Here is a 13,056-nt window from a genome sequence, read left to right as displayed (position 1 = left end):
AAAAACATCTGGAGGGCCGAGTTTGAGGAAGCCTGATTTAAATTATGGTTGTGGAGCCCCAGCAGGGCCGGCCCTACGGCAAGGCTGGGTGGCGCAGGGCGTCGGGCCGCCGGGGGGGGGGCGCGCTGCTGCACCTGCGGCAGCCGCGCTGCATTCGCCAGACAGCCGTGCTGGGAAACGGGACGGGGGGCGCGCTGGAGGGATCCTCGCACCAGGGCGCCAGATATGCTTAAGACGGCCCTGAGCCCCAGACTTTTCTGTTTAGCCTCTGGAACTTTATCAGGCCACACCCCCTATCCTCAGGCCACACCCCTTGTTGGTGCTGCTTCACATCCTCCAGGAGTGCTTAGCCAGAATATGTACTTACTTATTTTATTCCGGCATACATAGGATATAAACAGAAACAAGAACAATGAATGTAACATACCCTCCAGCACGTCTCCAATGAAAATAGGGATGCCCCATTCCATAATGATTATTTTCCTATTTATACCTTACATATTTTACTGGGTTGCCCCAGCCCCTCTGGGCAGCTTCCAATATATATGTAAACGTAATAAAACATTAAACATTAAAAAACCTCCCTACCCAGGATTGCCTTCAGATGGCTCGGGGGTCAGATAACTTCATACCCTCCAACATTTCTCCAGTGAAAATAGGCACATCCTAAGGAAAAGCGGGACATTCTGGGATCAAATCAGAAACCGGGGCGGCTTCTCTAAATCAGGGATGTCCCTGGAAAATAGGGACACTTGGAGGGTCAGACGTAATAATATAACAATGCCAGACATGTCAAAAGATGGGGTAAAGAGGTGCGTCTTCAGCATTCACCAAAAGCTGTATGATGAAGGTGCCAGACGCATCTCTGTGGGGAGGGAGTTCCGCTGCTTTGGAGCCAACACAGAAAAGGCCCTGTTCTGGGCCACAACCCCCTCAGGCCTCTGTTGGTAGTGTAACAACCGAGAGGACCCCGTCTGCTGATCGTAGCAGTCAGGAAGGTCTGTGGACAAGGAGGCAGAGTTTTGGATATGAGAAACTGTAATAGACAGATTCACCAACCTGCTACTTGTAACACCCATCCTTACCTGGAAACAAAGAAATATGACAATCTCCATAGCAATATGCCATTGCATTTTATGTTATAGACTGCTGTGTGAGGCCATTTGGGAAAACGGCATATATACACTGTGAATAATTAAATTCACAAATGGCAAAATGGTAAGATAAATTACGACGTGTGAAAATGCCAGGACCAGCAACAGGCTCCCTGACTGGATGTTTCTCTCTGTCTCTCTGCAGGAGAGAAAACAAACTGCGGATCCAGAACGGCTGGTTATGCCATTTAGCCCCGGAGATCATCCACCAGCTCTCCCCTGACACAGAAGAAGACAAACTTCCTTTCTCCAAGCACTCAGATGTCTTCGCCCTTGGGTAGGTGGCTTCGTTGCAGGGGGGTGAGTTGGGTGGGGTGGGGTGGCGGCGAGGGAATGCAGTGGGTCAACGTGTTTGCTTTCTGGTACCAGGCTCATGCGCCCACCAAAGAGATGAGCAAACTTGGGTCCCATCTGCACTGTACATTTAAAGCAGTATCATCCCACTTTGAACAGGCATGGCTTCCTCCAAAGAAACCCGGGAGCTGTAGTTTGCAAAGGGTGCTGAGGATTGTTAGGTGGCCCCTGTTCCCTTCACAGAGCTACAATTCTCAGGGTTCCCTGGGAAGAGGGACTGATTGTTAAACCACTCTGGGAATAATAGAGGGTCTCTTAACAGCTCTCAGCACCCATAGCTGACTCTTCTCTTGCCTTTGGGGTGTTCGCCAGCCCTCCTTTGCACTGTCCTGAGATGTTTTTGGCTAGCTGGAATGTGTCCTAGATCTCTGATCTAGATCTCTAGATCTTGCTTGCGTGCATGGAGGATAGAGAGGGGTGGGACTAGTTTATGGTATTACACATATGCCTACAAATGCACATATTGGTGAAAATGATGCATGGAAGTGCATTATAATAGGGGAAATGGCTTGCAAACGATTCCTCAAAACTGCATGTGTTTGTTAGGAGAAATTCGCACTAAAATGCTGGTGAATTTTCACGAGGCACTAAAAGTGAATCACAGGTTGCTGAAGAAATGGGGAGAACTGAATTTCGACAGTAGAACAGTCTCCGTAGGGAGGTGGTGGACTCTCTTTGATAAGCAGAGGTTGGGTGGCCATCTGTCAGGGATGCTTTAATTAAAAATGCCTACATTGCAGGGGGTTGGACTAGATGATCCTCGGGACCCCTTCCAACTTTATTATTCCATCCTTGCTTCTCATACACTGGCAACATTAGCTTGCATCCCCAGATGTTGGGGCACGACAAATGGGGGGGGGTCGGGATAGTTGAGTCTTGTGCATGGATAAGACGCCTCTTGGGTGAATGTCCTGAATAGAAAAAGTTTAGGAACTACAATGCAAAAATGTGGGCATTGTGTCTCCCCTAATGTACTTTTCATTTGTGTGATTAATTGCCCTGCTCTGTAGCAAAGGGAGGTGGAGACATCCTTTTTGTAAGCAGTCCCATTGCCTTCTGATGATATCTTTGTTCAGGCACAGAGAAGACTATAGTTTTTTATTCGATGGATTAATTTTCCCCTACTCCACTGTGATAGACACCTTAAAGAGCACAGCATTGAAGCGATTAGCTTATACTGAGTTCTTATCTGATAGCGCAGTTTCTTCCCAAAAATACAGCAATTAAACCCAGTATATGCTTTCAGTATAACTTTAACAAAAAATGCAGTGGGGGAAAGTAATTATGGGATTTTTTTTATCAGACTAAACTCCTAGCAAACTTTTTCAATTTGAAAGTTTGCATAGAAAAACACCATGCTTTTTTTAAAAAAATAAAGTAACAGGCGCTTGGTTCAAAATGGCTGCTATTTTTCAACAAACTTTGTATGATTCTGCAAAGGGCGAACCACAGGTGGTGTCAAGCCTTTGGGGGCTGCTGACACAGGTTGCAATCTGAAAAAGTGTCGTGAGAACCAGTCCCACGAGGGTTGCTGTGGAGGGGAAGGCATGGCAAGTCACAAAATGGCTGCTGTGTGGGACATGGCATATCACAAAATGGCTGCCACATCTAAAAGAAAAAGTGACAGAACCACAAAATTCCCCCTCACAAGTCTATACCCCTTCACCCCAATCTGTATCACAGGAATGAGAATACAGTGGTACTTTGGTTCTCAAACTTAATCTGTTCCAGAAGTCTGTTCCAAAACCAAAGCGTTCCAAAACCAAGGCACGCTTTCCCATAGAAAGCATAGCTGTCAAGTCCTCCATTTTTTAAAGGGAAATTCCCTTATGCTGAATAGGCTTCCTCGCGAGAAAAGGGAAAACTTGACAGCTATGAGAAAGTAATGCAAAATGGATTAATCCATTCCAGATTTTTAAACAGGGCCGTCTTAAGCATATCTGGTGCCTGGCGCCGTGGTGCCCCTTCCAGCACCCCCCGCCCTGTTTCCCTGCGCGGCGGGCTCAGCGCGCAGTGCGGCTGCTGCAGGTACTGCTGTGCGGCGAGTGGGTGGGCTCAGTGCGTAGCGCGGCTGCCGTGGGCGCTGCTGCACAGTGCGGCGCTCTCCTGCCGGCCTGGCACCCTGGCGCCCTGCGCCACCCAGCCTGGCCATAGGGCCAGCCCTGCTTTTTTAAAAAAACACCCTAAAACAGCAATTTAACAATAATTTAACTATCTAACAAGACCATTGATCCATAAAATGAAAGCCGCAAAAACAAAAATTGCAAAATAAATAGCAAAAACAGACAGACCTCAGCATAACACTAAAAACGGAGTGCGTTTGGCTTCCGAAAAAGGTTTGCAAACAGGAACACTTAACTTTGCTGTGTTTGGGTTCCAAGTTGTTTGAGTACCAAGACATTTGAGAACCAAGGTACCACTGTACAGATCGAGCAGGATGTTGATACAAATCGATGGAAAAGTGGTTGTTCAGTAAACAGACAATTTTACCCAATCCACACTTCAGATGTAGACTGGATATGGAAACCAAAACAAAGCTGTCCCTTGAAATCTGCAAATTCTGTGGATTTTCATGCTGCAGTACTCTAGCCAAGTAATGCATAAATTATTAGTGAAACTTTAGCACGCAAAAATGTGGGTGCTAGAATAAATGCACAGTAAAATGTGGACAAATTTTCACGAGGACTTACTGGAAAGGATAAAAATAATCTTTGCAAACTGATGTGGTAATGTGGAGAGCTGAACTTAAAAGAGGAACCAGAAATGGACACATTTGCCCACCCTTGCAAAGGGGCTTGGACTTCCCAGTTCAGAACTGCGCCCCCAGCGGGAGAGGAAGAACAGAATCAGGATTAAAAGAATTGATGATGTGTCACTGCTCCTAAACATGGAAGCTCAATTCTGCAGCTATTCACTTGTTAAAAGTTCCTCATCAAGTATAAATGATAAGAGCTGCTTTGCACTGCTGAGCATAGCTGTCAAGTTCTCCATTTTTTAAAGGGGAAATTCCCTTATGCTGAATAGGCTTCCTCGCGAGAAAAGGGAAAACTTGACAGCTATGCTGCTGAGTCCCACCAAATGGGTCTGATCAACACAGTTCCTGGAAAGGCACTGTAGGCTCGTAGACTTATTAGGAGAGCTGATTGATTGCATACCCTCCGACATTTCTCCCATGAAAATAGGGACATCCCATTCCATGACGATTATTTTACTATTTATACCCCACATATCTTACTGGGTTTCACCAGCCACTCTGGGCAGCTTCCAACATATATGAAAACCTGGTAAAATATTAAGCAGTAAAACAAAACCCCTTCTCTATACAGGTTTGCCTTCAGGCGGCTCGGGGGTCTGATAACTCCATACCCTCCAACATTTCTCCAATGAAAAAAGGACAGCCTAAGCCTAAGGAAAAGTGGAACATTCTGGGATCAAATCAGAAACCGGGATGGCTTCTCCAAATCAAGGACATCCCTGGAAAATAGGGACACTTGGGGGGGGGCGGGATCTGTGATTGCTAAGAGAAACACTTATTTCAAGCAAGCACCTTAGAAGCAATAGTGTGCTATGTTCTGGGCACTCAGCTGTAAGGGAGAAACGAATCCCTCCTAGATCTGTGGATGGGAAACATATGCAGAGGCAAGCAAGTTGAGACTGGGAGCAGCCGTCAGAAGGCAGGGGTGGTTGAAATGGCGGAAAGAAAAATAAGGGAAGGCTTTGTATTCAAAAGAGGGGCAGCAGTGAGAATCTTTTCTGCATCAAGATGGAGAAGTGGGTCAGCAAAATTCCCTGTCGGTGAATAATAATAATAATAATAATAATAATAATAATAATAATAAATAATACATACACTGTCCTTTACCCACAAATCATAGGGCAGTTCACAACACAAAATTACAGCATAAAAAAATACAAAATCTATAATAAAGATGAGAACAAAACAATAATCCCCCCACAACACAGTTAAAAGGCCCTAGATTTAATTAGTCATAGGCCTAGTTGAAGAGGAACCTTTTTGCCTGGCATCTAAAGTCATAAGCAAAAAGTAAAGGACCCGTGGATGGTTATGTCTAGTCGACTTTGGGGTGTGGCACTCATCTCCACTTTCAGGCTGAGGGAGCTGGCGTTTGTCCGCAGACAGCTTTCCAGGTCATGTGGCCAGTATAACTAAACCGTTTCGCAGCGCTGGTGTGGGGTCATCCTGCTTGGGAGGGTGTGCATGTGCCCTGGGGAGAGTCCCGAAGGGCCATCTTTGGCCCAAGGGGCCTGAAGGTCCCCATCCCTCGACAGGGATGACGGCGCAACCCCACACCTGAGCTCTGGGAGTCTCTGCAGGTGTCACAGAGAGGTGTAAGGTTTGTGCGTTACAAACATACTGCTTTCTCTCCCAACAGCACCATCTGGTATGAACTGCACGCTCGGGAATGGCCATTCAAGACGCAACCTGCCGAGGCCATAATTTGGCAAGTTGGCCGAGGGATGAAGCCGAATCTCAGCCAGATTGGCATGGGCAAGGAGATCTCAGTAGGTGGCTTGGGGCTCTTTGAAAGGGGGAGGGAAGGCAGAGAGACTTGGGAAAATGTTGATATTTGCTCATCTTGGTGACTCACGGATTGGGGGAAGGGAGAGAAATTCAATTCAGTTCCCGTTTAGAGGCGAATTGATCTGCTTTGCACTTTCCAATACAACACGAGGGCCGAAATGCGGCCATTTTTCAAGAGTCGCACTCACTCGGATTTGGGGATGCCGTGCTCAAACCAGCCAGGCTTTTCAAAAATGTGTATTTTAGGGTAAATCAAAGGTATTTCACGAAAATAAGAGATAAAGAGGATCCCTGTTAAGAAAAACTGATTGCAAAAGTGTGTGCAAAATATGTGCTCATTAGGGAGAAACTATCACCAAAATGTTGGTGAATTTTCACAATCGAGCTTTAACTTTTGTGCAAGGTGTCCCATGGAAGTCAGATTTTCTGGAAAGGAGATATAAGGAAACCCCTGGGATTGGTAGCCGCTGGGTAGAAGACACCATACATTACATTTTACATTGTGTTATGAGTTTTGGGGAGGGGGAAAAGACGGGTGTGCGCAGAGACCATTCTAAGCCCTGGATCCAGCAAGTGTTAAAACTAGCTCCCTGATGGGGTGATCACCTGGGTGATGGGCCATTAGGAGACCTAAGGAAGTGGGCCTATGTGAGACAGCAAATGGTTGGAGGGACCCCCTCCCTCAACTGGCTGGTAGTTAGAAAAAGGCAAAGGCAAGTGTTGAGAGCTGGAAGTCATGTGTGCTAGAAGCAAAGCAGCAAGCTGGGTACTGAGAGAGACAGAACAATGCTTGATTTCTGCTTGAGTCCAAGGCTGCGGCTATGGGAGAGAAAAAGACCCTTTTGGGGTGGTGATGCTGTGAGCCCCTCCATCGTTGGCCCAGTTTGCATGTATGTGTAAATAAACCACACGTGGGCATGTGCCCATGCGCTCTCCTCCTTTGCACATCCTTTCCTTCCCATTGCCTTGCAGGACATCCTTCTCTTTTGCTGGGCCTTCGAGCAAGAGGAGCGGCCGACCTTCACCAAGCTGATGGAGATGCTGGAGAAATTGCCAAAGCGGAACCGTCGCCTTTCTCACCCCGGACACTTCTGGAAGTCAGCAGAGTAAGACCGACATCCTCGGAGCAGAGGAAGCTCCTGGACTGATCATTTGTCTCTTCACTTTGGCATTGACTACACTGACCGGCAGCTGCTCTCTAGGATTTCAGACAGGGAGTCTCTCCCGGCCAGATCTGACAATGTTGGGACCTTCTGCGTGCAAATCAGATGCTCTGCCACTGAGCTACAGGGTTTACATATGCACTATACAGTGGAACCTTGGTTCCTGAACTTAACCCGTGCCAGAAGTCCGTTCGACTCCCAAAACTGTTCGAAAACCAAGGCGCTGCTTCCGATTGGTTGCATGAGCTTCCTGCACTCAAGCGGAAGCCGTGTCGCATGTCCAGCTTTCGAAAAAGTTCCAAAACTGGAACACCTACTTCCAGTTTTCGGCATCCGGGAGCCGATTTGTTCGTCAACTAAGCCGTTTGAGAAGCAAGGTTCCACTGTACATTTAAAGCACTAGGAGGTGACATTGCAGGAGGTTGGACTATCCTTTGGTAGATATTACAGCTGTCTCCTGATGGCTAAAGAACAGAAGGGCTGCAGTGATAAACAGATGTGTTTAGGGAGGAAGTTCCCTGACTGGAATGCCCTGACTGACAGAAGTACCCTCTGCAGACACTCACTTGCTCCTTCCTCGATAAATCCTCATGTTGCTGAGCTGGGTATTTTGAGCAGGTTCCAAGGCAGTTCCAACTGGGGTCCAGTTAAGCCATCGCCATCAGCTTGCACAGCCATTTATGTCAAGGGCTTATCAGCAGCCCAGCAATGATAAAATAGCTGGCTTTAGGAATTCTAGTCGAGGCCGCCTGGTGCTTGCCTCCAGCACCACTCACTGCGCCGACGACAGATCTCCCTCGGGTATAAATTTGGGGCTGTCCCCAGCACACACTCACATTCGTTGCTAAGCCAACTGCCTGCTCACAGCTTGAAGTGAGCATTGCAAGATGTTTCTTCTCCTTCCGGGGCTCAGAGCTTGGGGAGGGTTTTCAAGAGGGGATGAGGGAAGAGAGAGAGGCCTTTGAGCAGGAACTGTGCCTGTTGCAAAAATTCTTTCCACCCTAGATTTTCTGCTAAGCAAATAACTAAGAGCCAATGTGCTGTAGTGATTGGAGGGTTGGACTTGGGCTTGGGAGACCAGCATGCGAAACTCCACCCCCCTGCACTGCCCATGAAATTGACTGGGTGACCTTGGGCCAGTCACTGCCTCTTAGCATAATCTCAAAAGGTTGTTATGAGGATAAACTTATGGGGGAGGAGACTACCTATACCACCTTGAGCTCCTTGGGGAAAAAATTGGGACAGAAATGAAATTGGATAGGCAGGTAAGTAGGAAGAGCTTTTTGGAAGACCGGGCCAATGGTCCACACACTTTTTTATATACAGGTATATTTTTAAAAAAAAATCTCTTTTTTTAGTTTATTTATTTCATAAAATATATATAACACGTGATTATATTATTTAAAGAACATCCCTCAAATAATTGTCATAAATTGTAAAAAAAAAGTCAGTGAAAGCAGATGAAAGCAACTATTCAAAACATTTAAATATAATTAAAATCAATGATAAGCCAAAAACCATATCAAAATACCTGCTGGTAGGCTTGCCAAAACAAAAAAATGTTTTTATCAGACACCAAAAAGAGAAAAATGAAGCCACCTGCCTGGTGTCAATAGGCAGGGAGTTCCAAGTGTGATTGGAAGCTGAATAATAATAATAATAATAATAATAATAATAATAATAATAATAATAATAATTGGAGGTATTTCTGATTATTAGGACCAGCGGTTTTGGGATTGGCATTATTGAGCAAAAAGATTAGCACCATGGTCAACAAAATGAATACCTCACAAACACACAGTGAGGTTGGTGCATTAAGGCAAGTGGGGCAATGCCCCACCAACCTCAGTTGGGCCCCACCAACCTGCCTTCTGGTTTACCACCAGATCAGGAGGGTAGCATGGCTTGTCCGCTTCCTCCTCCTCATAGTTTCAGTGTTGCCCCTTGTAGAACTCGCCTGCCACGGGCTCTGGCGCCACCTAGTGTTGGGCTCCCTGCTTTCTACCCTACCCAGGATGCAGTGAGGTGAGCCTCCAAAAGAATTGCAATGCCGCCTTTGCTCCATCCTGTTTCACATTCCTTCTCTCTGCTTCCTTCCAGGCTGTGATGGATGGCTCAAAATGACGGTGCCTTTCGTACGCTTTTCTTCCTCTCCTCGACCACCACCACCTCCTCCTCCTCTTCTCCTTGTTCTGCGAGAAGGCCGGAGCGGGGAAGTGAAGCTTGGGAACGCTCCTGAGGACAAGGAGACACAGCCTCGCTCTGGTATCTGGAAGGGGGGCACCTCCTGGCTAGCCAGAGAAGTACCGCGCTCTGCCGGTGGGTCCAGAAGGATCCCATGAGTGGGTGAAAATCAGGTTCGATGCCGGATAGCTCCTGCCAGGCAAGCGGCAGAAGGGGGGGTGCCCTCTGCTCATCCTCAGGGCGCAAAAGACGTTGGAGGGCCCGTGGGCAGCAAGTGGTCTTTGAAACCCTCCCCAGCGGTGATTCTTGCTTAAGTGGGGGCAACGAACATTATCAGAGAGCCAAAGGTTCTTAGGCCCTCGCCAGCACCCTCTGAAACCAACGGAGGAGAGGGATAGAGAAAGTGTATGTAATATTTTGTTTTTGTTTTGTTGTATCCTGCTGCTTGGTTACCTGTTTCATTGCGCCTAGTGGTGGAAGTGAGGTTTTCAGCTGTTTCCCAACATAGGGGTGTGTGGTGTGTGTGTGGTTTATTTGGGGAAGGAGGCCTCGTCTCTAGAACCTTTCAAGAACTCCTAAAGCCTCAGGCCCCTGGAGATCTAATGTGGCCCTCTGAGCCTCTCTCCTTGGCCCTTGGAACTCCGCCCAGACCACGCCTCCAAAGCCACACCCCTCTCTGCCCCCTGCTCTGCCCCCCTGATTGGTTAATTTTCCCTGGCTGGAATGTGTCCTTGAACGGTGATAATACCTCTCCCTTGCCTGGATGGAAAGTTGGGGGTGCACATGGACTTTTGGTCACACCCACCACTGGCATGTGGCCCTCAAAAGGTTGTGCACAGGGGAATGTGGCCCTCAAGCTGATAAAGGTTCCGTCTATGCCATCAGTGATGGTATATTTATTGTTTCAGCCCTACTTCACTGTCTCTGTTGCTTCCTCTCTCTCTCTCTCTCAGTTACACATGCCAGATGTCAGGGTGTGAGAACAGGATGCTAGACTAAAATCACCCATGGATTGGCCTGATCCAGCAAGGCCATTCTTATGAGGTCTCCTCCAACTGTATGATTCCTTCATTCCCAAATTTGCCCAGAAGCTATTTCACCAGGAATAATTCATTCTCGTTTTGCAAAGCTGTCACCAGCTCATTACTTAAGTGCCGGAGAGCTGGCTAGCTTCCTGTTGACGGGCTGGGAACAACAAACCCCCTTCCTGCTATCTTAGCACCTTGACTCCCCATAGAGGAACGTGCTGGTCTCCACAGTCGTTTCTTAGCCCTTGTCGGCTGGCAGGTATTCAGCATGGCGGGAGGCAAGGCAAGGCGATCGGGGTGCCCTGACAGAGTGGCAGTGCAGAATCTATAGGAACAGTGAATTGGTGCAGAGAGGTGGCCACTGTCGGTAGCACACTCACCTGGGAGCAGGTGTCTCTCTGTGTGTGTGTGTGTCAAGCTCTTGTGCAAAAGCAAATCATTCTGCTATAGGTGGCACAGAGCAACTTCTTTGGTTATGCTGATGTTGGTACTTCACTAGCTAGCCAAAGTCATTACCTTAATAAAGGGACACACTATGTCCCGACTGGTGATCAGACATTCCCAGCCAGCTCTGGCACCTCTTTAGCAAGGTACCAACCTGAGCGCAGAAGGGGCCCTAATTCTTGAATGTGGTCAGAGGCAAGATGTGGCTTGTGTTCAGACCAGGGTCTCACCAACTTGGGTCCCTAGCTGATTTTGGACTACAACTCCCATCATCCCTCACCACTGGTCCTACTAGCTAGGGATGATGGGAGTTGTAGTCCCCAAAAACAGCTGGAGACCCAAGTTGGGGAAACCCTGGTTTAGACCCACAGCATCTGGTGGCAGATACCCTAGAAGCTGACGTCGTCGAAAGGTGTGGAGGAGCCTCTCTGTGAAGGCTGGTGCGGAGGAGCCCAGCGCAACTGCCTGAAATCGTGAGGGGGCGGGTGGGGAGGGGGGAAGTTCTGCAGCTCATCGAGGCAAATCTGTAAATAAACCCACGTCTCTATGGAGCCTGCACATAAATCCGAGCTACCGGATGACCCGTGCCCCTCCCTCGGATCTCCTATTAGATGGCATTGTGGTGATTTCCCTTATATTCCGAAGAGGGGGCTATTTTTACACTGGATAAATATCAGTCGATAAAAGCTGGGGTTAAAGAGGGCTGGTGGGGAGGGGCTACATAGCAAAGATCAGGGAAGGGTGTAGAGAAAAAATAAATAAAAGATTTCTTATGATTAATGAAGACTTTCAAAAATAAGAATGCCCGGTGCAAATGATAGGCTGGCATCCTATCAATTCCTGTGAATTCATGCCGAGTGCTAGACAGCTCCCTCCCCTTCTGCACCATTGTGTAGCAGATGGTCTCCTCTTGATCTCCTGGTTTCTACCCACCAGCACGTCCAAAATCACCGGTAGTTTTTGCTGCTCCCCACCCTGCAAGTTGCTACTGGACAGGTTCTGGATTCAGGGGGTGAGAACTGAGAAGAGGCACGAGAACCAAAAAGCAGCCCTGTTGGCTCAGCATGCTGGCCCATCTGGCTCAGCATCCTGTTCTCTCACACATTGGCCAACTAACCACCTTTACGAAGCCCACAGGCAGGACCTGAGCTCAACAGTGCTCTCTCCCTTGCCTTTTGCATTTCCCGGCCACTAGTATTGCTGCCTTCAACAGTGGATGCAGAATATAGCCGTCGTGGCTAGTAGCCACTGACAGCCTTTTCCTCCTCCACGAACTGGTCGAATCCTCTTTTAAAGATACCACCCAAGTTGGTGGCCGTCGGTGCTTCTGTTGGAGTGGGGTACCATGGGCTTCTTTGGGTGACTGTCTGACAATAGCCTAAGCAGAGCTTTCCTGGATCAGGCCATCTAGCCCAGCATCCTTTTAGCACAGTCGTTAGCCGGGTGCCCCAATGGGAAAGCCCGCAAACAAGGTCCTAAGCGCAACAGCAGCAACACTGGGAGTCCCAAGTTCACCTCCCCCTGGAAGAGCATGCAAAGCAGACATTCATTGTACATTTAAAGTTGCACATTAATTTTTGTTTGGTCTTATGCAAGAGGTGTGTGGTCGCCAGGAGCTAGAGTCTAGCGTAGGCAAGCTCTTTATTCAAGAAACCAAAATGCTGCAGGCCTAGTGATCCCAGTAGCTCTTGCTCCAACAAGGCAGTTGCGAGGACTGAAGGTCCCCGCCTTCCTGCTGCTTCCTTAGGCTCCTCTTCTCCAAGGTCTTTCCCAACCCCCCTGTGCTATGCCCTCTTAATTTCTCTGCATGGTTTAGGAGACCAGGGAAGGGGACAGCAGGAGGGGGAGACTCCCTGGCTCTCTCCTGACCCCACTCCCCTCCTGCCTCCATTTCTGCCTCTGATTCTGGACTGTTGTCTGCCACAGCCTCTTCCTGCTCACTAAACTCTGTTGCCCCTTCAGTTTCTGACACCTCCTCCCCCCAGTCTGCTCCCTCTTCTCTCCCTGACCAATTATCGTCCTCCCACCACCAACCCCGCTGGCCCTGAACCTTCTTCCCCTGGGGGTTCCCCAGTTGGTGCCTCCCACCACTCTGCCGCCAGCCAGTCCATGACAGTGGTCAATCATTTGTTGTGAAGGGTCCAGAGGTTTCCTTCCAGTTGTTTGTTTAGTTTAGTTTTGTTTGT

At 48.2% G+C, this 13,056-nt stretch overlaps 1 protein-coding gene across 1 annotated transcript in view; it reads left to right on the top strand.

Moving 5' to 3' along the window:
* The window catches only part of KSR2 (kinase suppressor of ras 2), a 184,574-nt gene extending 177,413 nt beyond the window's left edge, over positions 1–7,161 (top strand). The window contains exons 17-19 of the mRNA XM_088660098.1: positions 1,300–1,431; positions 5,903–6,032; positions 7,024–7,161. Coding sequence (XP_088516224.1) covers positions 1,300–1,431; positions 5,903–6,032; positions 7,024–7,161 — 400 coding nt within the window. The remainder of the gene's footprint in view (positions 1–1,299; positions 1,432–5,902; positions 6,033–7,023) is intronic.
* The last annotated feature ends 5,895 nt before the right edge of the window (positions 7,162–13,056 follow it).

The sequence above is a fragment of the Zootoca vivipara genome, chromosome 16 (genome assembly GCF_965207765.1).
Source record: "Zootoca vivipara chromosome 16, rZooViv2.hap1.1, whole genome shotgun sequence".
NCBI classification, from domain to species: Eukaryota; Metazoa; Chordata; class Lepidosauria; order Squamata; family Lacertidae; genus Zootoca; species Zootoca vivipara.
The sequence above is the reverse complement of the archived record's forward strand: the minus strand, read 5'-3'. Positions and strand labels throughout refer to the sequence as shown.